Below are 27,718 nucleotides of genomic sequence, written 5' to 3'. Positions count from 1 at the left end.
GGGAACTTGAACTTCACCTGCGTGCCGGGAGCTAGGCACGAAGGGAGAGCAGCTTCTGATGTCAGAAATGGCAAACTCGGCTAAAACCATCTCTGCAGCAGAAGAAACTTCTTGGAGCCCCTCTCAGAAGGGATGGCAGAGCATGCAGGGCAGCAGGCGAGAAGTCCAGTTGCACCCCTCCGGCACAGGCTCTCCTGCCAGCGCCAGCTGGGCTGGCCGAGCAGGCTCCGGCTGCCTGGGGAGCTGCCACGGCACACAGGCACCAAAGCAAAGGAACAAGTGACAGAAGAAACTTCCAAGTCCAAAATTAAAAGCGGACAGATGAGCACCGAACTAACACGCCAACAGGTGGGTAAGGAGACTTTTCCTAAGCCTTACCAGAAGAGGCATTTAAACCCACTCCAGACCGAAACAACAGCTCAGTCGCCCAAACAATCCCTAAATCTAGAACCGGGGCACCCACCTGGCTCCGGGCATGCCATGAGCACAGGTATATGGTAGAGATGGAAATGGGGTTTTTAATTTCAGCCCTGAGCTGCCCCTCACGCTACGCCAGCTCTTTGAACTGACCTTTACCTCGTTCTGCCGGAGCGGGACACGACGCTGAGTGACAGTGTCCCACAATGCAATTACCGTGCGTCAGATGAGCCGGTCCCTTACAAATCACCTCGAACTTTACACATCTGCTGGCTGTCAGCATCTGCCAGGTTCACTCACCCGAAAATAATGAAAAAACTCTCATTATTGTTCCATAACAGGTAAAGTGTTAGGACAATTATTAGACATCCTGACTGACCTTGTGCAGACTTAACCAACTGCCCTTGCCAACCTTTACGGGCAGCCTTTGGGCATACAAAACACAAAAACTGTTCTTCCGGATGATGTAAAGGTTGCGACATTGGTAAGAAAAGAAATGGCCTCAGGATCTAGGCTGGAAGCCATCACTCCTTAAATTCATATTGTCTTGCGCATGGAAGAAGCAACTAAGGACACGGTATAAGGCTAAACTTCAGACTTTGCCTACTCTCTTTTGCAGTGAAGGTTTTTCCTAACAGGGGAGCAGAAGGAGGGTCCTGCCCACAGCCGGCAGGTCCTCGGCAGACGGACGGGGGGACAGAAAGCGAAACCCTGGAAGAGGCAACAAGCCTGAGCTTGGCAACTGTCCAGCGCCAACTTCAAAGGGGTTTGGAAGAACGCTGGTTATGAGATTTCCAGAACTGGCTTTTTATCCTGCTTTTGGTTTTTCACAGTGGCTTTTTTCTTTTTTTTTTTAATTTAAAAGAAAGCGTGCTAAGCACTTATGCTATTTGACTGTTTTGCATCAGCAGACGAATACCAGTGTGCTTCAGTGTAAACTTGTCAGCACTCTCATACCATCTCTGAAACACGGGGAAATAACAGTACCAGAGAGTCCTCTTACCTGCAACCAAACAATGAAGTAAAAGCAGGACTTGTGCAGCAATGCCATCCTTCCACCTGGGCAGGGCTAGCGTTTGCCTATTGCCCTCTGCCAGGGCCAGGGTGCTGCTGCCACAGGTAAAACATCTCCTGTCAAGAGAAGATGAAACCGAGCCAAGAAGAAAGTGAGCATAATGGTCAAAAGTAGAAATGACTTGCCCAGTTTCAAGGTCAACACAGAAGAAAGAGCTTGAAAAGAGCAGAAATTTATACTACTTCTGTAGCCTGCCTGGCTGATGGAGAACCATGGCGCATGATGCGGTTTTAGCCAGCATCTAAAAAACACACTCAAAATGACAAATCAAACTGGGTTTTGCAACAAGAGGTCAGTACTAATCCTCAACAGCCTGCCTAACGGTGGGTAAAGTCTCATCCAGACCACAAAATGGTGAGTGCTCAGGACAAAGGGAGGTATCAAAATCTCCTGTGCCTTCAGCCGCTGCCGGCTAGCAGGCAATGGGATGTTTTTCCATTGCCCACTAAAGCCTCCCTGGCTGGCCCTGCCACTGCTGGGGAGTAATTTACCCGGCACATCGCACACTGCTCTACACAGAAGGCAAAACTCCTCTTCTAGCCCCTGCGACGAACAAGTTACATCCTGCAGTGTCAGATTATGTTACATTTATGAATTAATGCAAATCCCAAGCCCGATCTTGCAGGCTTTTCCCAGGAGAACCTCTCGCTGCCAGAGCGGGACGCACACCTGAGAAGAGGATGCAAAAGGGTTTTCTGGCTCAGCGCTGGCCGAAAGCGATAACCCCTTCTGGAGTCCAGCTGTGGAAATGCCTGTGTGCAGGGAGTACCTTTGCTCTGCTTTATGTGCCCTCTGCTTAAAAACTGTATTTGTGGCAATAACGTATTACACTTTCTCCGCGAATCTGCATTCACGCTATTTAGTGGCTATTTCAGCAGCATTTTTCATCTCTAATTTCTTCTGAAATAACACCAAGCAAAACCATTATTTCAGAACTCTGAAGGAGGCCAGCCACAAAAGCCCTCATCTATCCTTAGTTCATCTGGCCAGTTTTTACAGCACCAGCCTCTCCCAATTCCACAGAAAGATTGAACCTCCCGGTGTTTTGCCGGGCGGGTACGATGAGCTCAGAGGACTGTGGATGAAACCCCACGCACGCTCCTGTGACACAGCGACCTTGGCTTGCTTTCTGGTTGTTCCTTCTCTACCCCGGTGTCCAAACCTTTCTGTTCCTCTGATTTCTCATCCTCACAGCATGTCCAAACCGCTTAAATCTTGCTGTCGCATCTCTGATGCTACTTTTGTCCCCTGATCTCCTGGCATTTCCATTCACTGATGTCCTGTCATTGGTCCTGAGTACAGCCGAGCTCATTAAAACTCCCGTTCTCTGGTGGTCCAGCTTTCTGCTCCATATAGCAAGGCCAGCCTCACAAATCCTTACGTACGGCACTTTTTGGCCCCGCTCCCCCTTGCATTCTTGTGTCTGAAACTCATCTCTACATCTGCTATCTCACGAGCACAATTTCCTCTCCGGACCCATATGGCTCACCTCTCTCTATATATAGAAGTGGGTAATTTGGAGGGAATCCAAAGGAGGGATTGCAAAAGGGATTAAAAAAATAGGAGGGCATTACCTTTGAAGAGGAATGAAGGCAGATTAATAGGCACATATGAAGGAGCCACAAGAAAAGAGGCCAATGTTATTTAAGGGTGGGCAAGGGTGAAATAAGGAAGGGTACCGTTATAAAACTAAAGACTCCGGAAACACCACTTTGAGACACTGTTTGACAGCAAAAACTGAAAAAAATCACTAAATTGTAGTTCAAAGTAAACTTTAAAGACCTACCAACACCTTTATTTAGGTATTTCAACCATTCAGAATTTTTCGGAGGTAGAAATAAATACTGGAAGTTGTATATCAAAACAAACACAAAGTCCGTCTTGTCCTGACTTCTGTACAAAGGCTGCGTCTCTCTGACAACCGAATACAGGTGGATACCAGAATTACTGAACAAATTACCTGATATCATAAATCATATTCCACCTGCCTGAACAAAAGGGTAGACAACAAATTTGTCTACAGATTTGTAGACAACAATATGCCACAACAGTGAAATCTAGAATTACGTATTTAATAAAAACAATACACGCTTCTGAAGTGAATCTGCAGAAAGGAAGCGCAAAGCAGAATATAAGAAAAATATTTCTGGTCCATTACGTTCAGTAAAAAGATGCATTTAATCGCTGCAGATTACCAAATTAGCTTTAAGTATTACACCTAGCAGTCCCAGACTTTAACCGCACTGCAGGAACCGAATCGGGGCTTCTCGCCTCGTCTTGTAGTGGCTGGCTGACTGTTATACCGCAGCAACACAATACGGAGTATGATTCAAACAGAGGGGTGTATTTTGCAGCAAAAGTAAACTCTGATAGACTTTAAATACTTGGTAACTCTCTACTTCGGAGCCGTCAAGAAAAAAATCTGAACTCTGGGGATTCAGTTAGCATGAACAGGTCTGCAATATATTTATTTGCATTAAGCAACACATTTTTATGGACAATATAAAGAATCATACTCCAATAGCTTTCATTCTGTGCTAAAAGCAGTTGGTTTTATTTTTGCCTCTGAAGCTACTAATTATGCCATTGAAATTCCAGTCAAAAGCAAGTTATCTCTATCACAGTCAAATTCTTACTTTGTATACAAACAGCACCTGTTTGTAAATAATGGATTCTGTTTCTCAGAAAAAGAAAGTAAATTGCCAAAAGGTTTCATTTAGCCTATTTTATAGAGACAGAATTCACTCTCACGTGCTCTGCTTACCTACTTTAGAAAGTACCATACTATTTCATTGCAATAGCTCAAAGACCAAGCTGCGTTCCAACAAACTTGCTGCGACTTTAATCTGGAAGAAACCGACAACTAATTCCAGCACTTCACTTGCAAAGACAGCATGGAATCTGAATGGCGATACTGCTCAGGATACGCAAAGAATCAGGGTCGATTCTAAGATTCCAGACTGAGTTCACCAAACATGAAAGATGGGGGAAAAAAAATTACTACTGCAGTGGTAAACTGAGACAAGTCTCAAGTTCTGAAGTACAGAATGGCGTAGAGTGCTGCTCATCCACTTCAGGGATTAATCAGTATTTATACAAGGTAGTGGATGAACAAGTACCATTAGGTAGTAGGTACCACTGTAGTAACTTCTATTATTCTTCATTGGTAAATATTTGTATGGCACATAATCGTGCCGATGGACAGTAAGTAGCTCACGACTCTAAAGGTTAATGATGTTTAGATTCCAAAAGTGTAAGCACTTACTCATGCAATTTCTGCAGACAGCACTTGGAGTACCCACAACTTCAGGGACACAGATCTTTTTTAAAAAAAAAAAAAAAGAACATTGCTGATTAGGAAAGCAAATATGGGTTAGGAAGGTCCACTGCTCTCAGAAAACTGAGGCCACAGCTAATGTTACAGACTAGAGTGGAGCTGTGACAACTCTGCGCCCACTGAGGATCAATTCCTGGATCTCCTTCTGGCTCTGCCAGCGAACAGCTACCTGACAACACAGAACTGCTTCGTCTTCTTGGGTCTCTGCTGCTTCAGAAAGGGCAGGAGACACCTTCCCTTCTTCGGGATCCATGGGTAGAAAGTGCAAAGAGTTAAGTGCAAAGACAAACAAACAGATATTTGCACAAGAGTTTGTACAGTGTATTTGAAAGTCTCTTTCTAGGAGGAACAACTCCTTTGCTATTGCATCTCCTGAAGGCATAGCAAGCCTTGAAACTCTGAACATCTGCACAGACCGCGCTAAGCCGTGCTTTGGTTATCTTCTGTTACAACAAAGATTTCCTACTCCTTGTCGCACACGCACTTTCAGATGGCTCTTTGTAAACTCACAACTGTCCCACCCGAACCCCCGCACGCTGAATTGCTTTACGGTTCCCATTCCGCTTGCTCTCCTTGCAATCTTTGCCTTGTTAGACTCTGCAGGTATTTTATTTTAACACGACTGTCCAGCTGCTCCGCAGCCTCCCTGCTCCCCAGATTTCCGTTGCTCTTTTAAAGGACTCTGTAGAAAGTTGTGCTAACAGATGCGCTATACTGGCCAAACAACAGGATGTTGTAAATGTCCAACTACTGTGTGCTTTTCATATGGATATGCTAATGGGCACACTATCAGCACACAGCTGTAAATGCAAATAACAGAGCACAGGCTGAGCATCTTTTATGGATGTTTAACCACCTTCTGTCTTGTAAGAGACCAGCTCCCTGCTATTTGTAAGATAAAAAGCGAATAGCTCACCTCGTGTCAATGCTGTGTAAATCAATTAAGACAATAACAGCACGGTACAGAGGCACTGCTAAGGCTGGCTCCAGAAAAAGCCTTTAAGTCACCGATGGACTTTCTGATCTTCTCCATGGGCTTTCTGATCCGCTCCGCAGCGTCTGCCAGTTAACTGCACACACTTGGAAGACGGGTTTTATTTAACTCTGTTACAAGGATTTTTTTTTTAAAACAACAACAAAGGTATGCCCCAGTAAACTCAACAATCAAGAAACGTTATGGTTTAAAAGTTTTAAAGGGCCAAATTAATCTTATCAAGCTGCGGATTTTCTAGTCATCCACCACTCCAATATCCCCACCTAAAGTTAACAATAACAGTGCCCAGTGGATTTAATGACATTCCTGGCACCCTGGCTCCTGGGTTAAACCAGGGGTGCCAATGCCCATGGGCACATGGGTGTCTATCTGCCATAGTCCCATCGAGTAATTGGATTCACCTTATCATTACTTGAATGCAGAAGGAGGTCTGCTCTGTACAACAACTACTTTTGTGGTTCATCCTTTTGGCCTCCGATTCACCAATTCCCTTTCAGTGCATACTGAATCCCAAGATATTTCACAGGTAAAGCTTATCAGAGTTGCAGGTACATTAGCAAAAAAATAAAGTATTCCCAGTTGTAACACTTCGTGTTTCACGACAAGTTATACCAACTGGGATTGTGACTACTGATGCTTTCCTCAGGAGGGTCTCTACGGCACAGGTAAGTGTGTTACCGAATGTCACCTTGGTCAGGATGTTTCAGCGTCCACCAGCTTCTCTGGTTGTTTTACCGCTCCATCTGACTGTACTGCTAGCTAAAAACAAGAGAGAATCACCCCTCTGCAGCCATCATAACTACAAACGAGGCCAAATTCTGCTGGCAGAAATTACATTGCTACTCTCTCAAATAACTGCATAGCAGAATTTGGCTGAAAACAAGAAAAATAATGCAGCAAATATGGTTTTAAGGAGTCGAAATGGCTTCAGTCATATGAAACCAACTGCAAATGAAAATGTTTACTTATGATTTTTATTGGTGTGTACTATATGTTGTTACACGAAGTTAATTGCTGTAATGGTGTGGGAGATGATGTAGCAAGATAATCTGAAGAGGTCAGCTGTCATGAGAGTCCATATCTGTAGTATGAAATATCAAAATGGTATTTAAGACTCCTATTGGACATATATATGCACTAAAAGATTTTAGACACCTCTTTTAGCAAAAGATCACATAAATTTGAATTAGTTATAAAGTTCCTAGCTATCTGCAATTATGACTTTTTAATTGGTACAAAAATGAATTAATTAAAAAAGAGCCGCTTTTAGCTTTAATCCATCTGCTTGAAACCACCGAGCTGTACTATGACGCAGACACAAATATTAATGACCAACTGGCAATAGGATAATGAGTCAATAAAGATTTTAAATGGTGTGAGCTAGAACAATTACCAACCTAATAGGCAGGTAAATAAGGCTACTTGACTTTACCCAAGGAAAATTATTATTCTTAACCACTTACATTGAATGACCTGAACAAAATGGTTTTGGTTTTTTTTTCCCTTCTTGGCACTTTTCCATCCTCACTTCTGCTGTCCCCCATTTCCACAGCTATGACCACTGCTTCTCCATTGCTTATTGACATGAAACTCCTCAGTGCCCCCATATGCTAAAAACAACCACCACGTTCCCTGCACACTCCCTAGGAAACAAGCCTCGTGCACGGAGCTGCAGAGAAGCGCCACGGCCATTTCCAGTATTTCAAGAGAAAGCCCATAATGTCTTACATTTAGCCCAAGGCCAGAGTTTTATTGTTGTTTCACCAGCATATTTCTGTTAAATTGCAGTTTATGTTGCCTCCATGCAGGAGGTTTCAGCAAACGCAGTGACAAAAGTTATTTAATAACAGCCTGCAACTCGACGGAAAATAAAGTTTAAAAACCTAGGAGAAAAAAAACAATACGTCAAAAGCATCTGGGGAACCGCGATGCAGATATTATTGAATACGTCCTGATTTTTAAAGGAATGATCTGATCTCTGACAGTAATTATGTAGCTGTTGTTATTTATGCTTGTTTTGGCCATGCCTGGAGGCCTCAGCTACGATCCAGGCTGCCCCGTGCTACATGCTGCACAAACTCAGCATGCGCGACTGTCCCAGCAGAAAGTGCCAGCTGGTGAGAAATAAGCGGAGGGTGGTAAGACGTTCTACTGGAAGATGGAGAGCAGAAGACTCTCCTTCACCAACAGACTGACTGGCACAGGCATCAGCCTCAGTAGGGAGCAATATTGCCAGGAGGATTTGAGTGAGACAAGAAGGAAAGCCAGGGAAGTTTAATCCTTGCAGAGGCTGCCCCGGCAGCACCTGCCCCTTTGCAGTCAGCAAACAGGCTGCTCCACACACGCAGGGGAAACAAATGCTTTAATTTTGCTACACGCCTTTTCTCTTAGGGTCCCTCTCGAATCCTGAGCCCGTACCATAGGTATGGAAAAGCACGAGAACAGAAACCACGCTGAAATATTGCATAAGGGGGAGATGGAGGAACGGGAACAGAAGTCATATTTGATCCCTTGGAAAACCCACGTGCCATGGGATTTCAATACGATGTCTTTATAAAAGCGACTTTTCCCTCTGCCTAATTTCACCAAATTCCCTTGGAGCACTGCTCTCCCATCAGCCATCCCGGCACCCGCAGCTCCCTCTGTCCGGCTGGGGCCAGCTGAGCACCACAAATGGGCAGAGAACCCCAATAAGCCTTAAACTTGCTTCAAACGCTGCTTTCTGACAGTGCTTGAAACTTTGATCCTGCAGATGAAAACAGAAGATTCAACTGATGACACTTTATGTGCCTGCTACACATATTTCAAGAAATATGAACAAAGACATAACTAAAACAAAAAAACAACAAAGCAGCAGCACAGACTTCTTTTATTATCAGTACATTTGGATCTTCTCCAGTTCTGCCTTCTCCATGGTGGTTCCACCAACATTTAGGCACGTATTTAACTAAACTTACAGGATTAATTTTAGTGATTTCAATATTTCTTCCTGCATATTTCCCTGCTCGATAAAGCACTCGCCACAAGTGTGTCCATGCTGGGTGGCCCCAGAGGACAGAAGCCGCAGAGGTGCTCGCCAAGCAGGCCGTCAATGTTTCACACGCGTTCAGTATTTAGACATTGAAAGCATTTCAAGTGGGGTACACGCAGCAGCACTCGCCACGTGAAACGGAGCTCAATTTTCTGCAGCAGGTTAGCGAAACATCACACAGAGCCAAAAGGCTCTTCCAGAAACCCACGACCTCCTCCAGCAGGGCAGACCCATGAATCAGTACCTGTCTTTAAACAACGATGGCCCTGCAGCCATTGCTCTCCCCCAGCCCCATCCTGCTCCTCTGGTCAAGCAGGGCTGATACAGACACACTGGCAAGTCAACCTAGTTAATTAAGTTAAATAAATGAAATCACTGACTGCTTAGCAGTGGTTACTTAGCTTGTGTTAACATTACCCAGCTCCAAGCGAGTGTGCTCACTGCCTGTGGGCACTGATGAGTAACTTGCCAGGACAACACTTTGCTTTTGAGTCACTTACAAGCTGGGCAATCATTAACTGCAGCGCTGAAATTCTCCATTTCTGCTGGGTTGCAAGTTCTCTGCAGGAAGTCCCAGCTAACCCGACAGCAAAGCTAATCAATTTACAGAAGGACCATACCGGTGCGGGCAATATTTTAAAACTGATTGCTGGTGGAACATACCAGACCCCTGTATACTGCCTGCTCTTGCTACACGTGCGACGACGACAGTAAATACAAAACCAGGCGGGATGCGATGTGTCCGCGCTGCTCTGGGCTCCTTTCCCCACCACCCCAGGGACAGCAGATGTGCAAACTCAGCAGACCCCCTCACAGTTTAAATAAACCTAAAAAATACCAAGGTGAACCAAAACGTTCACGTCTGCGGTCCTGCCCCACTCAACTTTACGCAGCAAACCGGGGGGCTGTGCAGTCGGGGTGGTTTTAAACCCCGATCCTCGCTCGCCTTTGGGTGTAACGCCAAAGCCCCAGGCCCACACCGGGGGTGCCGAGCCCGCACCGCCATGTTCTGGGGTCCCCCGCCGCCCCGGGCGGCCCCTCACGCCGCCGGCCCCGCCTCGGCCCCGGCCTCCTCCTCCTCCTCCCCCGATGGGGGGTCCGGGGCCGGGCCGTGCTCCGCCAAGTCCTCGGCACCCACCTGCGCACCGCCTCCGCCGAGCCGGCGATGGGCACCCCGCCGTCGCCGCCGCTGTCGTAGAGGACCCCGCTAACGTCCAGCAGCAGCCCCCGCACCGCCCGCGCCCAGGCCGCCATCTCCCTCCCGCCCGCCCCGCCGCGCCTCGGGCGCTGCTGGGAAATGTAGTCCGGGGGGAGCTGCGGTTAAAGCCCTCAATTCGTTCCGCCCCCGCACCGCCTCTTAGTCAATTTATTTTTTTTTAAACACCTGAGGCAGGTGGCTGCGTGGACCAAGTCTGGTTTATCCCAGGCGATGGCAGGAGCGCGGCAAGGGCCCGGCGTCTCCATCCCTCCGCCACACAAGGGCAGCCCCGCCAGTCAGCGAGGGCCAGGCTGCGTCCCTGTGCCACCATAAACCCTCTCAGAAGGGAGAACTTAGAATCACAGAAGCGTTTAGGCTGGAAAAGGCCTTTAAGGTCATCAAGTCCAACCGTTAGCCCAGCACCGCCAAGGCCACCACTAAACCATGGCCCTAAGCACCACATCTCCCCGGCTTTTAAATCCCTCCAGGGATGCGGACTCAACCCCTGCCCTGGGCAGCCTGCGCCAGCGCTTGACAGCCCTTTCGGTGAAGAAATTTTTCCTTGTATCCAATTTAAACCTCCCCTGGCGCAGCTTGAGGCTGAAACACGTGCATCACCTGAGTCAGACGCTGTCGAAAGTAAAGGCAACTTACGTGTTTTCTTCAATATTCATAAGGCTTTTGTCATTCCTGGAAGGGCTCCAGACCCTCAGCGATACCTCTGCAAGAGGACCCCGGGTCTTGATTTGGCTCTGACTTTTCCGAAGCGACGAGAAGCTGGGCGCGTTTCCATCCTGCCGTTTCCCTCGGGAGCGCAGTGGGATGGCCGCCGGTGCGAGGGCGGATTCCCGCGCCGCTCCCCTGGCCGCTGCAGAGCTGGGGTTTGCCGAGCACCCCGTACCGCACCCCGCACCGCCCTCGGTGCCTCTCTGGGTCGGTCGGAACCGAAGCAGGACAGGATTTGGCCTGTGGGGACCACGGCGCTGATCCGCACGGCAGAAGAAGCCTGACGAGACCCACATTTCGCCGAAACGCTGACAGGGCCATGCCCTGCCTTGACGGTGTCTTCTCATACATGCCCGGCGCTTCATATAGCCAACCGAGAAAAAACCACTGGCTCGTCATATCAGGAATTGAACCGATTCCCTGCGTTTTACAATCACAGATAAGATTTTATCAACGGTGTTCCAGCTTTACAGATAATATTGTTTTCTCCCTCGATAAAGTCCAAATACTTTCTTATTGCTAATACCATCAATAGCGTGCCATGACTCCCAGAATATATAAGGAGCTGTGGTGGAATTATAGTCCACTTTTTTTTAAGAAAAGCAGAGCAGCCTTGGCAGCATTGATTTGCATCACCATTTCTGGAACGGCCTCTGGCTTCTCCTTAAAGATAATATCTAAACTGTGAAATTCATTAAATAGACCCAGAAATGGATCGGGTTATTTAAAACAACATCACTAATGGCGCAATCTCTCAGCTGTCTCCACCGATAGTGAACATTGTCTCGGATAGTGTTATCAGTCCAGGACACCCGCTATGAATATTGATCCGCAGCTTGTTACAGCCATCACTTGCCGTCAGGACAGGTCAGGGTTGAAACCCACCTAGCATCAAAGCAATTTAAAGACAGCACTCGGGGTGAATTTTAATGCTTGAGCTGGGAAACCAACTTCAAACAGACTGCTAAAAGTAATCCACGAACGTGTGCTTTTTTGTGTGTGCCTTTCTACACACATGCATGTTTGTAGGTCGGTGTGCATGCACGTGTTAAACCCACAGTATTTGCAGATGTCTGCTAGCTCACAAATTAATCTCAATGCTACAATTTACCTCCTCAGCTCCTGCAGACACAACAACTCAAACAGAAGTATTTGTAGTCTCACGTACATCAGATTAGATTATTTTTTTCTTTCAAACACAAAAAATCTCTGGTGCTGCCAAGGCTTGCGAGCAGTCTTAAAACAGAGAGCCATGCACTTATTTACCATATGACAATACCCATGATTTCCCCACGTAGTCTGAAACTAATGTTGTGCCACAAAAAGAATCTCGTTTCGAAAACGTTAACAGGATCCGCGCTAAGACTTCATATCCATTTTCTTTATTTGATCTCACTTCTGAAGCATGCTGCCCAGCAGCTGCAACTGCTCCTCTCCTTCCTTCTCCTTCTTCTGCACCCCAAGGAACTTCAAATACATAAGCAATACTTAACTAGCACACAGCCATGTTTTCCAGTTCACCACCACCTTCATTTTCATGCAGGGTGCATCCCCAAAACTAAGCTTTATCGGTCTGCGGCTCTGGTGTGTGAACTCCTCGGGACGGAGCTCCCTTCTCTTCTACACGTGTGCGGTATCCCAGACCAGAGGCCAGTGCCAAATGGGCTCTCGGATGCTGCCGCCGCATAATTAACAATAACAACTACTTGTAATCACATCGCCCTGCATTTCATCATCTCATCTTCTTGCTCTCCCATTATCTTAAGGCCTATTCCTTTGCAATGGCAAACAGAAAGCCCGATTCTGCTGAGGCCGAGACACCTGTAAAGAGGAGGATGGCTGCGGTCTGCACCTTTTCCTAGGAATAAAAGCAGGAGGGGGAGCAGATTCCCACCAAGGGCTGCCTTCCCTGGCCTCCTCTGGTGCCCCTTCATTGACACCTCATCCTGATTCACGGAACCAACACAACGTAGAAACGCAGAAGAGAGGGGAAAGCCTCCCCCTGAACAGATACAGATGTACAGAAATACACTGCTAGCCAGTTTTCGACAAGCGTGGCTGGCTACGAGTGGCCATGGCCATGGGACTGGTGCAGGGTGGAGAGGCTTGACCTGCTGCTGCCTCCGCTGTCCCAGCGACCGGTATGACCAGGCAACGAGGCATTTCCACTCAAGGCAAGCAGGGTTAGTCAGGGGGCTGCTCAGTGGGGCAGGTACTCCCCCGCTGCAGGCGTGCCTCAGTTTCCCTGCCTATGACCTGGGAACAGCGTGAACACCGCGGGTGAGATGCAGGAGTTAGGGCCAGCCCTTGGCCCGGAGCCTGAACCCGCCTGACCCCGAGCTGCCCCAAAATGAGAAGCCGCTCCTTTCTCCCTGTGGACCACACAGCAGCATCACATCTGAAACGGCGGCCGCTGGCAGAGGGAGCGCTTCAAGCCCGGAGCCCGCTCGCCGCACAGAGGGATGCGGGAGCCACCCTCTCCTCTCTGGGTCCCTCTGAGACGCCGGGCTCGCCCGGCTGGACCACCCCTGGCCCGGGGGAGCTGCAGGTGGGTCAGCGAGGGGCCGGGGGCAGCGCCGGGGGACGGCGGCTGCCGGCGGGCTGCGACGCGCAGGTGAGGGCGGAGGACGCAGCCGGGGCTCCGGGCCGCCCCGGGCCCACCTCGCCGCGCATCCCCCCCGCCCCGCGGCAGCTACCGGGAAAGCCCCGTCGCCGGGATGGCGGCAGCGGCGGGGAGGGGGCGCGGGGGCGGCGTGCCAATGGCTGCTCTGCCCCCTCCTCTGCCCCCACCCCGCCGCCGGCCCCTCCGCCCTCCCCTCCGCCTTCCCCGCCGCTCACTCCGCGCCGCCAGCGCCCAGGCGTGCGGCTCGGGAGGCGGCCCGGCTCCGCCAGCCCTCCGCCGGCTCCGCGCTGGGAGCCAGCAGGTCTCCGGGAAAGCGCGGAGGGTGTTGGGGGGGGAATGCCGGAATGCCCGGACCGCGGGGCCAAGGCGGCCCCCATCCATCATAAAATCTCCTTCTCCATCTTAGACATCCTGGATCCCCAGAAATTCAGCAGGAGACGCGAAGCGGCCGCGGGGAGCTGGGGCAGCGTCCCCCGCTCGGGCGAGCGGGAGAAAAGTTTGGGAAGAGTTGAAGTAGGAAAGGACGCCGCTGCTGCCGGCGGCGGGAGGAATAAGCTAGAGGCACATGGTAGGAACGCGCTCGAGTTTCTCCGGCCGGCGCTGGCGGGGCGAGCAGGTGGAGGCGGCGGCAGACGGGGACCCCCGGCCCCCCGAGCCCGGCGGGGCGCGCTGCCCCTGTCCCGCAGGAGGCGGCGGCGGGGGGGCGCGGGGGGGGCCGGAGCCGCGTTTCGCGGCTCGACGGCGCCAAGGGAGAAGTTACCGGTGTCCGTGCGTTCCCCGCCGCCGCCCGAGGAGGACGGGGCGGTCCGGGGCGCGCCACCGCCCCGTCGCGGCCCCGGGCACGGCCCCGGGCGGGCCGCGGCTCTTCCCAGGGCACGGCACCGGGTGTTTTCCCGCCCCCCCACCCCCGCCCAGCACGGCGGCCCTTTCCCCGGGCAGCGGGAGGGGTCGGCGGCCCCGGCCGGCAGCGGGACGGCCGGCTGGGTAATTGCTCGGCCCGTCCCCACCGGAGGATGCCTGAGCTCCCGGTGATCGATATCCTATTACCGACTCCCGCCTATCTCCTGCCCGCAGCTTGCAGGTGCCCACTTCAAACCTCCTTCCCCCGGCCTGATCCTAATATTGTTCGATTAAAACTTACCTTTAATAGATGACATCTATCGATCCGGCCCTCGCAAATCTGAAACTCCATTAGCGCGGGGACGGGGAGGGGGGAGGGGATTTATTTCGCTTCAGAAGGGGACTTTAATAACTTCTTTTTTAATTGGTAAGGAATCCATACCGGCGCCGGCCCCCTCCCCGCCGCAGATGCGATGGGGGAGTGGGGAGCGCGGAGGGGCTCCCGCACGGCGGGCGGTTTTTTTTCCTCCCCTTTATTTTATTTTAACGATTGCCCTTATTTTATCACCTTTTTTGGGGGGGGGGGGTGTCGGAGGGGAAGAGCCGGGCTCGGCGGGGCTCGGGGCGGGCGGCGGGCCGCGTCCCCCCTGACGAGCGCCGCCATCTCCCCTCAGATGCGCACGCCCCGGCGGAGAGCGGCGCGGAGGCAGCGGGGCAGGAGCGCGACCAGGCGGGCCCGCCCGGGGACGGGACCGGCACCGGGGACGGGACCGGGAGCGGGACCGAGAGCCAGCCCGCCGCCCGCCCGCCCGGTGCGGAGGAGCCGGGCTCGCCGCGGGGCGCCCGGCGGCGGCGGGCCGAGGCGGGGTGCGGCAAGCCGCGGCGGGCGCGGACGGCCTTCACCTACGAGCAGCTGGTGGCCCTGGAGAACAAGTTCCGCGCCACGCGGTACCTGTCGGTCTGCGAGCGCCTCAGCCTGGCGCTCTCCCTCAGCCTCACCGAGACGCAGGTGAAGATCTGGTTCCAGAACCGCCGCACCAAGTGGAAGAAGCAGCACCCGGGCGCCGACGGGGCGGCCCCCGCCGCTTCCCCCGCGGCGGCGGCGGCGGCGGCGGCGGGCGGCGGCAGCCCCAGCCCGCCGGGCCCCGGCGCTCTCCCCCTCCAGACTTTCCCGTCCTACGCCGCCGCCAACGTCCTCGTCCCGCCGGCCGCCCCCTTCCCGCTGGCCGGCGGCCCCTTCGCGCCCTTCCTCGGCCCCGCGTACCTCGGGCCCTTCTACGCCCCGCACCTCTGAGGCGGGCGGAGCCGCCGGGAGCCGGGCCTGCGCCCGGGGCCGAGCCCCCCGCCCGCCCGGGGCGCCCTCCCGGCCCAGCGGGCCGCAGCGTCTTCGCTTCTGGTGGTTGCATGGCGATTTGAAGTGTAAGTTGATTTTTTTCTAGTCGTCGCAGCAGCATGTTTAAGGTACATACTTTGACAAAGAGAAGAAAAACCCACTGCAACCGCTGGATTTTATTCGCATGTTTGAGATGTAATTACAGGCGCTGGAGATGGGAAAAGCAACCCTCTTTACACATGCCTGACACTAATTCCCTCCAGATTCCTCTCCAAGTTCCCTTTTAAGACGCTCCTCGTTGCCGTTTGGCTTGCCAGCACATGCCTCGAACCTCGAGAGCTCGGGAGCCGTGGCACTCGTTACTGCTGCCGTCGTCCTGATGCCGATGCCGGCGCACGCGGCCGTTCCACCTCCCAGGGATGCTCGCCGGCGAGGACCTCCCCAGCCTCTGCTGCTGCTCACTGGACTCGCTTGCGCCCTATTTGACCCACGCGTTACAACCGTTTCCGACTTCTGACCTGAAAACCGCCAGCCGTGTGCATGGTGCCCTACCTGGAAGAGAGTATTTCTTTTTGTCTGAGAGGGTGTAGGAAACCGCGGCCCCGGGTCGTCAGGCGACGAGCAGAAAATCTGCCCGGTCAGTGGGAAAGTATGCAATTGCTGCTAACGTACACGGCCTCCCCGCCTTTCGTCCCAGTTCGTCCCCAGTGACTTCAAAGGTTTTGGATGAGATGTCTAAAGATCATTCTTTTTGCAGAGAACAGTTGTTCTTGTAATAACACAGCGTTAGTGCCAAATGAGGCAGAAAAGAAAACATAAATCAGAGAAAATGATTACATTATTCATTTCTTTAAAAATGGGGCATTTGTGGTAGAAAATAAGTAAAACGCAGGATTTCCAGCATGCCGAGACCTATTTTCCATAACAGAGAAACACACGCTTTTTGTTTTTGCTTTTTGGAGCATTTGTTAGAAAGGAAAATCACATTTCATCTTCCATCCTTACAAGCACCGGAATGAAAAGGAATTTTAGCTGGGGGCTTATCCGTCCCTGAACGGACGGGAAGTAATTGGTTTGAAAAAAAAATCTGTCTCATGCAGTTTCACAAATTATTACAACGCGCTGTTCCAGACTGTATCCCCTCGGTCTCTTACGACGGTTTAAAGTACACATTGGCCCTCCAACCAAAAAACTTAGCTCGTAAATCCTATTTAGCTCTTCTTGTGTTTGTCTAAATAAAAAGTTTTTTTAAATTATTCCGTGTTGAATTGTTTTTAATTGTCCTCGGACGAAGCAGCGTTTGCTTCGTGGACTGCTTCCCCACTGGGTGTGAATCTCGACAGTGTCGCCCGTCATGGGACGCCCCTCTCGTACCGAAATCGCCTGCTTGACTCCCAGCTTTGCAGGGAGCGAAGGCGTGGAACCCGCGAGGGCCGGCTGGGGGAACGGCGGCTGCCTGCGCCCTGCCAGGCCAGCGGGCAGGCGAACCGAAATCGCCTGCGGTCATCTTTCCGCGCCGGAGAGGAGGTGTTCGGTGTCTTCTCAATTATTTGCATAGCTATTAACAAAACACGAGGTTCGCCTCGGGTCATGATTTTGGAAGTCATAACTACTGCGTGAATGTATTTACTTGCAGGTTAATTCAAGTAACTTTTTAACTCTAATTTGCCTTAAGTTAGAGTTACAAAGGACGGGTCATTACAACCGCTCAGCATACCTCCAGTGCTGCCTTGCTTTCTGGCCGCTGAATCAGCACTCCCGGGTGCCTGAGCCATTGGGGTGCAACGCTGCTAGCGCACGGCTGCCTGCTTCTAGCTGCCTGAAGCCAACTGAGAGCTCCAGCCCCGCAGGAAGAGAAAGGCGTTCTGGCAGGTTCATCTAGTCCATTTTCCCTGCCCCAAGTTAGGACTAAGCGGACCTAAATCCTCGTGACCCATTTGTGGCCTTCTGCTTGTGATTGTCATCGCTCTGCATGCAAGAACTGGTTCTTGATTTCGTTGGGCTGTCGCTCGAAGACATTCCCAGAGCATGAAATGGTTGGTCACCTGCAGCGTACTGAAATCTCTGGTGGAAAAAAAGACTTGTGCCCTGGCATTTGTCATAGGATTAGTTCTTTTCCATAAGAAGTGTAAATCGTAGCAAAAAAACAGGGAACGTTACAAATCAAAATAGCTCAAATAGTATAAATTGTCTCCTCCTTTGAGATGCAGTTCTGCTGTTCATAAACCTTTTCAAGGCTCTGTGGTTTGTCTTCGGCAAAACTACGTGAGCTTTATAGGAAATCTGAACGCTTGATTCCTGTGCGAGAAATGCCAGCCCCTTTTCCACCGCTTTCAGTCCCTTCTATAGCCCTGGATTTACAAAAAAGGTTCACAATTAATTCCAGAGAACGTAACAACCACGGTTCCCACTTTGCATGACGTGCGCCTTGCGCAGCATGGGGAGGGTGATGCACGGCAACGGGACTGCCGACTCTGCGGCCACCAAAGCTTCTCTGGCTAAATGCCTCCAAGCCCTTCGGACAGACCCTTCCCCTCCTGCTTGGTCGAGGGGGCGGCCGCACGGGTGGGTGATCTCTTTGGCTTCCAGTTAGGGATGTGGCGACGGGTCACTTATTGCAGCTGTAATTCAAAACAGTCCTGGAAATAGCAATTGCCGTCAAACGCCGCATTGTCCAGATTATGCTATTCGCACTGGTAACACTTTCGGAAATGCCCCACTGAGCATCCATTATCTCTAACAATTCTGAATAGAGATTTGTGCAATATTTTCAAGCGCAGACAAAAATTGACTTTACTCACAGCTGAATATAGATGTTAAAGGGAATCACAAGTAAGTCCCATGTGTAAAAGGCAAAAAATGCACCTATATTAAATTAAAAGAGTTTTGAATTCAAATGCTCCAGAGAGAAGAGGAAAGCGAGTAGCCTCCCTCATTCCCACCGTATCGTCCGTAATAACGGTGTCTGCGTCGAGCAGGCATCACCAGCTGGGCTTCAGACTGCCCAAACGATGGTAACTTCTGGCTCACGCAACCCTGGGTAGAGCCTTGCTCATATGCTCTTCATTTCTGTTCCAGAATGTAACGTGGCAGTTAGGGCACCGGGCCTGAAATCTCACCTCCGGCAATGGCAAGTACGTGGTGCTGCACAGGACAGCAAGAAATCGTATGCTGTGCTGCAGCTGTAGAAAGGGAAAGCTCTTGACTCATGCAGCGCTGATCCCTGGACGAAAAAAACTTAATTCTTGTTTCGTACCTTCTCTCTGCACAGGAAATATTAGTGGCCCAAGAACCAGACAAGCACTTTGGAAATCAGCTTCACTTAACCTGATAATGAAGGATGTACATGGGGGAACACCAGAACAGCACAGTTAGGGAAATGTTAGAAATGTCAATTTAACTAGACCTTCAGATCTGTATTTAAAAAAAACCCAAACTTCATACAGTTGGGTTTGCGAAGTCTGAAGAATACACTGAACAATTACATACATTGAGGAACAAAAGATTAAATATGTTTATTGAAATGTCAGTGACCAAGCATTTCTCATGAAGAAAACCAATATGATTTGTTTTGTAACACGACTGGAGAATTAAACTAAAATCTATTTCCTGCCTTCTTCCCTCCCTCCCTCCCTCCCTCCATTATTATTTGCCAGAACGTCTGTAATAAGCTATGTGTTATCTACACACAGGGTCCTAAGCTGAGGATAGGATCCCCTGGTTTCCCCCTGTGGACTTTTTCCTTACTGAGATCAACTAGGACCATTTAGAGACAGGCAGGGATGGCCCAAGACAAGGAGCAGGCGGATAGAGAGCTCAGAGGCCTTCTACTGCTCCCTGCTTCTGGCAGAACAGTTCCTTCAGAAGAAACATGACCGCTGATTTTTGTTGTCACTGTGGAACACGCAAGGCCCACCTCCTGATGGCAGCACGGGCTGTATTTATGTTGAGGGGTATGTAGCAATGCCTTCTGGCAGATGTCCTCTTGGCCACAAAGACACACCTGCGTTGTGTGGGATGGCAGATGCACAGGAGTTGCAAACAGTGAGGTTTGCTGCGGCTATTCCCTTTATCGGCTGCCCAGCGGGCTCCAGGTAGCTATCGCAGGACTAAACTTAACTCCTTGTGCTTACACCTGGAGGTGTCGACCAGGAAGATCTGCAGTAGGAAAGGTACCAGGCGTTTCAAAAGTAGTTACTGAAGGCTGGATTCCAACCAGCAGTTTTTCTGTAGCGTATGCATGAAGCAGATTGAGTCCCTTTTAAGGATGTGGATATCTAATCCTACATCCTATTACAACAACAGGTATGTGCAAACCCAGTCTTGGCATACTCGGCCCGACAGCTAGAGTCTTTTTATTGTTCACCTCATTTCATAAAACACCCTGGATACTATCTTTGGCAACCGGCCAGTTCTATAGCACGTTCAGAAAAGCAATGAAAGTCAAGGCACCCATGTGTTTATCAAAGGCCTCACAAAATCTAACAGCTGATCTATTAAATGCCTCATCAGCCCACTAAGTGGTCAGGTGACTCAGTAAGATTGAGAAGCGTTGCTTTGGTCCCATATACCGGTCACAAATGAGATCAAAGTCTGATTTTCAGCAGCTTTACAACTCGCAGGCAGACTAGACGTCTAGCAAAATATTTGGTGGGTGAGATCCTCCTGAAGAAAAATTGATAATAGCGTTCTTGCATCACTAGACCTGAACACATTTTTTGTTTTCCAGTATGACCGTGTATCAGCTGAAGTCACCTTGAACGGATCTTTACGGCACTTTCTTCACACAGAAAACTCATGTCCTGTGCTCTGTTTCTGGTAGCGTACTCAATAAAAGTTTCTGGGAAGATAACGATGTGTGCAACTAATTTACGAGCTGCATGTTACAGGTTTGCTTTAGCCTCTTAGTTGGCATCTTTGCCGTTTTATTCACAGGAGCTGTTCTGTGGTTGCTGTGATTCATGTAGCCTGTAGCAACACTACGTTTGCTTACTGCTGTAGCACTAATATTAAACTCAATTTCTCTTAGATTTTCCCCTTCAAACACTGAAGAGTTCCCAAGCTAGCTTTTCTCTCAAGTCGATCATCTCATTTTCTATGTTCTGTGTAATGCCACATGAAAAATGTAATTAAAAATGTGCCATTCCATGGGGCTTAGGCACGTCGTAACAGTGCAGAGGGATTTCAGTAGTATTCACGACTCGGGCTTTTCCACTGAGCAGCCTCTGACATACTGAAATACTTCCAAAGATACCAGATCTATGTACAAGATCGATACAAATAAAAGATTTTACTCCATTCTACACATGCTGATTTGTTATGGTAGCTTTGATCATGGAAGTTATTTTACTGCTATTGTTTAAAGAAAGAAGCCTTAAACTTTTTTTTTTTTTTAAAGGAGGGAATACACAGAGAGATATATAGACTTTGCAAAACGGGAACCTTAAAAGATGTCAGGTTTTGTATCTGTGGATCTTTAAGCACCTGACATAATGAATTGTGAGTCATCTGAGTTGAAACCTTGTCCTCTCAGGTTAGGTCAGTTCTATGATGATGTCCCAACACCCGATACCTGTGCAGACACCTCTTGTTCAGTGTTTGTGGATAGCCGTTACATTGACAGCTTTCCTCATCATTCCGTCCCTTCCACTGCACTACACTGAAAGTCACAGGTATCGGTGAATTCAAAAAATGCTGCATTTTCACTGAAATGACTACAGAAGAGCGTTAGTTTGAAGAAATGATGAACGAGCCGCAGAGAGCAAAGAATGGATTAAATGCTTTACTAGTTTGTTTGTCCCTTCTAAGGAACAGCCATATGATAGTTTAGGAGTAGGTAATTTCTGTCGAGATCTTCCTGCTTTCTGAAGATCTTCCTTCCTGTTGGCAATATGCTCGCCGTATTTCTGATACCTCAAGTGGTGTGATTTTTGAAAACAGTCATTATGAAAGAAACTGTTTTAAAACAATAGATTTTAAAGCAAAGTCTTTTGTCCTAATACGTATCAAGAAAGCCTGTAATTTTCTGAATTATCTGGTATGCTAGAAAATCTAAGGCTAGTTTAAAGTCTGAATGGGGCAGTTCAGGAGCTGACAGCATGTCATCCCGATGTAACAAGTGGCAGATGATGCAACAGGTTACCTCGCTAATCTTTCACTGCAATGATGCCAAGTTAAAGTCTGACTTGGACGAGGCATTATGTAAGGTCTTCGGTTTCAGGCTACCGTAGCCCCGAGCAGATGAGCACTCACCATTTAGCACGATGAGCAATCTTTGTTGCAGCAATGTCAAACACCCCAACAGCAGGGCCGGCGGGGATGTGCCGTGGCAGAATTTTGAGAAGAGTTTCCCAGCTCCTGAGATAAAGTGCATCCAGATGTTCAGTGCTCAGTACTGAGATTAACCAAATGGACAAGATATTTATTCTTATTACACAGTTAGATGTATTTATGTTCATTTTCTGTGTGCTCTCATGACAGTTATAGCTGCCATCTGGGTCAGATTTTGAAAGCCTGGAGAGCGGGTAGAGCAGTTGTCTTTTCCAAAAATCACTGTCCTGATAGAATCCAAGAATGAAGGCGATGGAAGTTAGGAAGCAGAAGGTCGGCAGGATCAGAATGAGAATATATTTGTACAAAGAAGCAGCAAGCTCACGTATGAGGCACTTGAAAGCCTGAAATTCAAACTGACTTAATCTCCCTCCAATTTTCTTTGGATTTTATTTTGCTCTTCCTGATTTTTATGCTAGAAAATGCCATTTATCAGGGTCCTGTGGCTTCTCAGACTCCTGCTGACCTTCTGCTCTCATGGATCTCACACTTGGATCATGTTGCTGCTGGAATTGCAGGTACACAACTGTCAGAGTCGCACGTCAGGACTAGAGAAAAATCTAAAACCGGTCACTAGTGAGCTGAAGACATACAGCTCTGTTCATCTGTCTTGATACATCTAAAAGTTGTTTTTCCCAAACTCTCTCCTATTTGTGCCTTCTTGATAGTGTGATGCCCAAGGAATGTGATGTTCATCAGAAATGTGAGCATCACATAGACATAGAAAATATAGAAAAAGGCTCTTTCATTTAATTGACTACAAGTTCAAGAAATAGAAGAGCTTATCATTTACCTTTAAATCCAGGCTTCACACACAAGCAAAACATCTCATCTCATTTGTGGAAGGCTCTGGACGTAGGCATTGATAAGCTGCAAAGGAAAATAACCAAATGTAAGTTCAAACATTGGAAACAATGCTTAACAGAAGACAATAACTTAAACTATTATGATTCTATAATTCCGTTACCCATGCTGTCATCTAACAAACAGAATATCTTTGAAATCTTTGTAAAATAAGCCAACGTACAAATTGGGGAGGATAAGTATTAACTTTAGCTGAAGGTTTATATTGCAATAGGAATATCAGCTCTAAGGGTTGTTCATGGTGCTTTAAGCTGGGTTAACTAACATCCACCCAATAAAACAGCACTATTTTGAGGGGGTTGTACTATGCTTTGCCAAACTATCTTGAAAGATATGAACTAAAAAAGAAATCTCTAACTGAACTTGAGAGGCAGATAAGCTTTGCATGCATTACAATTTGTTGCTTCTATGTTCTGACACACTGCAATGTAAAATATTCTAGCTGTGCTACAGGAAAGACTAAAGCTTCTTGTTCTGCAAGAAATGTCTTAATGTATAATTCTGCTGTCAGTAAATAATGAGAATATTACAAACACGGGCCACGGAAAGTGATTTTTCTATATAAGGCACTATCAAAAATCAGCATGAACTTCAACTCTCACTGATGAAAATGAAAGACTGAAGTGTACAAGTAGAAAATTCTTGAGATCACCCATTTAATCCATTGGTATCTTGTCACCATAGCAATAAAGCACTGTCATCTTCTTCTTGGATCTCTCCCAGGCACATGTTTTCAAATAGGAGACATCTGCCACAGAAAAATCTTACCCCTCTGCAGGTTTGGTTTTACACCAGATGCTTTCTAACAGCGGACAAATGAAGAAACGTTACATGGCTGGTGTCTCCCCACACTCACATGTACACATGTTACAAGAGTCCCATCACTGCGTACTGTTATCTTGTCAATCCCTCTTCAGATGACACAAACATCTGCAAGGTTGGCCTTCACAGTACATGACACCATCACAATCTTCTCAGAAAGCTGTTCGGTGTGAAGTACCTGGACAGTTGTCAGACCCGACTGTAGGTTGAGTTCTCCAGGGCAATATGCTAACTGCTAGGTTTGCCTTAAAATCTGCCTTTGGCTCAGAGAAGCGTAATTTTTTTTGCCGAGTGGCAGCACAGTTTCAACAAGAGGAGAAAGGGTGAAGACCCTTGTGGCTTTCCTAGAGATGGGAAGAGGGGTGGGACTGTCTTTCTGCCAGTGCTGTAGACTTGTGTTGGTTTTAGTTAATTACAAACTTGTACCTTGAGGCTCACGACTTGGATGAACTCCATATCCAACCTGCTGACTGGTCTGGCTCTCGCTCTGAGGTGAGGAACTCTTCCTCTGAGCTGAATAAGAAACTACCATGCCATCGAAGAATTGAACTCTGGCCTAACCATCGGCTGTCGAGGCGCTTTGGACACTTACTGCAGCAGACCTAAAACAGCCTTAAACTCAAAAAAAGGGTACTGCAATCCTGCCACTGCACTGGTGCCTGCAGCAGCTCCCACGAGCAGCACGTTAATCCCTGAGCTTGTGCAGATGCACCGACCTAGAGGTCAAGACTGTAATTCCCTTGTACTGGCCCTACCTCTAAATAACCACAATAACTGGGATGCAGTTCCTCAGTCTCTTCACATGCTTAATTCCCGATGACTTCAATGAGCATTTCTGCCAGAGACAGAGCCGCAGAATTACTCCTAACAACTGGCATGACTTAACTTGTTCCTTCTTATAACTTTATGGTTTACTTACATGTCAAATTGTATTTTCTGGATACGCAGAATGAATATAATAACCTTCTTTCCTCAAGTAGGTCAAGATTTTCTTCTTTTCTGTGGGGCAAATTACTGTAAAATGTGAACGTTTCATGTCTTCTGTTTTTCATATTTTGGTTACTGTCATGTGGAGTCTTTTAGGTACCTACAGGTAACTAAATAGTACACATTAAGCTTCTGCGTTCCTTTTTTAAATCACAAGAAATACTACATCTAGCCGAGAGCAACTGCTTCAAGATCTATGGTAATAGCTGCCACTGCGCACAATGCGAACATTTTAAAATTCCAATTTGATAGCATTTAAAGAAGAAAAGTGGATATTTTCTGTGTCTTGATTATAAGTGCCAAAAATAAAGGAGGAAAGAAAGTGAGCCACAACAGGACTACAGTGATCCTATATAAAACTGTGATCAAGCTTACATTAAGTACAGGTTTGAAGTCACTCTCTCTCAAGCGTTGAATAACTACATTCCAGTTGAGAGCCATTGCATACTCGTAATTTTTTAATCTCAGAAACAGTCCACACCAGCTTTAAAAAATCCATTTACATGTTGTATCTATACATTCCATATTATGTCTGTATTTGAGCACATGAACTTTTTTTTTTTCTTTCTTTCAGGCCTTGCAGAATCCAAAAGCAAGCAAGCCCTTTCTTGCTTGAGGGTTATTTGTTTGCTTGTTTGTTTTTGAAACTCTGCATTTCAGACACGAATCTGCAGTGTTTACTTGGGTACATGATCTGTTTTCCTGGGAGTGAGGCTGGGTGCCTGGCTGCTGAAATAACCTTTCAGGGCAGTATGGCTCCAGCTCCGTGGGGCAGAGCCTCAACCCAAGATACAGCACTTCAGCAATTGATCTTGGCTGCCTTTGGTTTGCATTCTTTAGTTTTTCAACTGTGTATTTTCCTCATACGATATGTGCTGTTTAATCCTTTGGACGAGTTCGGTCCTCTCTAAATTTTTCTGCTTCCTCTGAAAAATGCATGGCTGGATGAATCTAAGACAATTGGAAGTGTCCTTGAGGAAAACAGCATTTAAAGGCAGGTAAAAGGCTGCTCTTGAGTTGAGTCTATGAAAGGTGAAAAGAATGTAGCTGCCAGTATCTTATTTTTGTAGCTAAATAGGTAAAAGGCATCATTACCATGATTTCAGCAAACTGATAAGCTATCTACCATGCTAATGAAATACCAAAGTAAAAAAAACAAAACAAACCAACCAACAAACAGGAGGCTTAAACCTGCATTTCTTACCCAGGAAAATCCCATCGATCTCACAGATTGCAAATCCTGGCCCGTGTCCACTCAGGCTATTTAAGACGTGAGTGTACAACAAACAAAATTATGCATTTTTTTTCCTTACACCAGAGATGAACTGGGAACAAGTATAATACTCAAAACAGATGGATTCATTTTCAGCCTTGAAATTTTAGGTGTTTCACAAAAAATCATACCTTTAACTACAAGTAAAGGGGTTTCAATAGCTCCTAGATAATGACTGCTCCTGGACTTAAGAAACTTGGCACAGTACAACCATGTATTCATTCAACAGACATGACTCTGAAACGTGTTTTGCAATTTAGCACCTAAGGCACAACCTTTTGGTGCTTTACACGTTCAGCTTTGGCAGCAGATGTAAGGCACTATTCCTTTGCAGAATTAGGCTAGTAAAAGACATAAATATATTAGCAAATTGAGCCTAACTATGTGTATTTATAAAGAGCACAGTATCATCTGTTCTACTCCCAACCCTCGCTGCATCAAGCTGACTGCACACTGGGAAAATTTTCTCCGAGGGCACTGTTCTCCGAACGCATAAGCAATGCCGCTCCCTGACATCCAAGGTTTGAGCAATTTGGTTAGAAGACATGACAAGATTCAGGAATATTTTCAAACCTAGGGTTGCTTTAGTGCGGGGAAGATATGCAAATTGTCTGTACTGTCAACCTAGGGATACCATGTTTTCTTTGTGGAAAAAATAAACTCTTTTTCCAGCATTGATAAACTTGTCAGGACAATTTATGAGCAAAAAGCAAGAAGCACCCAGAAGTCATCGCTGCTAAGACTGAGTTTTTTGGGTTCCCCCCCAGTGAGGTGGGTAAGATAAAAAGAGAAATATTCTCAGTGTTTTTCTTTTGGATTAAAACTATCAGGTATGTATCAAACATACCTCACAGTTCCTTGTAAATGTCCAGATTTTCTGATTACAAAATGCTCTCCAAGTGTAATTTAGCCTGGGGAAAGGTCAGGGTTGCGCTGGCTAGTTACAGCCTGCCCCTGCTCACCTGCTGGCTCCCAGCTAAAAGCCCCGTGTGAGAGCACACCGGGCCCTCCTGCAGCGGCCCTCACGCCTCCCTCCCTCCAAAAGCAGCAGGGTGTGAAGACGGGGGCTCTGTCAATGCCACCGGTGCAGACCAGCGGCCCGTTCCTGGCAGGGTCCCGCGCTGGAGGAGCTGTGGAGGAAGCTGGTGCATTCCACGCGTAGGCAGCAAACAGCTGGCACAGGAGCTACATGAGCAATTCATTAGCAAACTTCGTGAATCCCTGACTATTATTTTTTGTAAACTGCAGACTAGCAAGCATAAAAAGATAAGGAACAAGCTCACGCACAGCTCTTGTGAAGAGCAAGAACTGGCTTCTACTATCCTCACAGTGGCACTTCTAAAATACCCGCAGACACCACTACCCATGCAGGCAGGCCGCAGGCCAGCCAGCAGTTACCACAACCACCCTATAAACCTTCCATTCCCATCAATTTATTCCCAGTCCCTATCAAATTTTTTTCCATGCTCACCCTTTTCTACAGCAGCTTCCCAGACCGGGGCAAGCTCGGCCAAGGGCCGACTGGCACTAAGCAGGAGCCGGCTGGGCGGTGCCGCCCGGCGGGACCTCGCAGGGCCGGGGGCTTTAGCCCGCCGAGGGGGAGGATTTCTACGGCTGCAAAAACTGCTCCCAAGGCCCAACTCGGCGGAGGCGAGCGGAGCCCGCCCGCAGCGGGGCGACTCCGCCTGAGGGAAGGGCTGAGGCGCCGGCTCTGAGGGACGAGCGCCAGCGCCCGCCGGGGCGGGGTCTTGGCGCGCGGGTGTGGCGGCGTCCCATTCTGATTGGCTGAACGCGGGGCGTAGTCGCCAATCTGGAGCGGCCTGGCCAATGGGAGGCGGCCGCGGACGGGAGGAGCGGGGGGCGCGGGG

General features: G+C 48.5%; 2 protein-coding genes and 1 long non-coding RNA gene across 4 annotated transcripts in view; 1 reads left to right on the top strand and 2 right to left on the bottom strand.

The window, feature by feature from the left end:
- Positions 1 to 10,122, bottom strand: part of LHPP (phospholysine phosphohistidine inorganic pyrophosphate phosphatase) — an 89,115-nt gene extending 78,993 nt beyond the window's left edge. Inside the window, exon 1 of the mRNA XM_009475747.2 lies at positions 9,993 to 10,122. Coding sequence (XP_009474022.1) covers positions 9,993 to 10,108 — 116 coding nt within the window. The 5' untranslated portion in view covers positions 10,109 to 10,122. The remainder of the gene's footprint in view (positions 1 to 9,992) is intronic.
- Positions 10,123 to 13,621: 3,499 nt separating this feature from the next.
- Positions 13,622 to 15,597, top strand: NKX1-2 (NK1 homeobox 2). The gene is made up of 2 exons (XM_087767359.1): positions 13,622 to 13,969; positions 14,916 to 15,597. Exons 1-2 carry the CDS (start codon positions 13,738 to 13,740, stop codon positions 15,533 to 15,535), a joined length of 852 nt encoding a protein of 283 aa, XP_087623485.1. The 5' UTR covers positions 13,622 to 13,737; the 3' UTR covers positions 15,536 to 15,597.
- Positions 15,598 to 15,731: 134 nt separating this feature from the next.
- On the bottom strand, positions 15,732 to 27,572 carry LOC148054890 (uncharacterized). Of its 2 annotated transcripts, XR_015706820.1 has the most exons (4): positions 27,322 to 27,572; positions 22,698 to 22,774; positions 21,827 to 21,931; positions 15,732 to 18,901 (listed from the first exon to the last, which is right to left on the bottom strand). It is a non-coding gene; the product is annotated as an uncharacterized LOC148054890 (long non-coding RNA). The 2 variants fall into 2 exon arrangements; XR_015706821.1 differs by lacking the exon at positions 21,827 to 21,931.
- Positions 27,573 to 27,718: the final 146 nt, after the last annotated feature.

This window comes from Nipponia nippon, unplaced genomic scaffold (genome assembly GCF_047370975.1).
Source record: "Nipponia nippon isolate SJK-2023a ecotype South Korea unplaced genomic scaffold, ASM4737097v1 scaffold_3, whole genome shotgun sequence".
In the NCBI taxonomy this organism is placed as follows: domain Eukaryota; kingdom Metazoa; phylum Chordata; class Aves; order Pelecaniformes; family Threskiornithidae; genus Nipponia; species Nipponia nippon.
The sequence above is the reverse complement of the archived record's forward strand: the minus strand, read 5'-3'. Positions and strand labels throughout refer to the sequence as shown.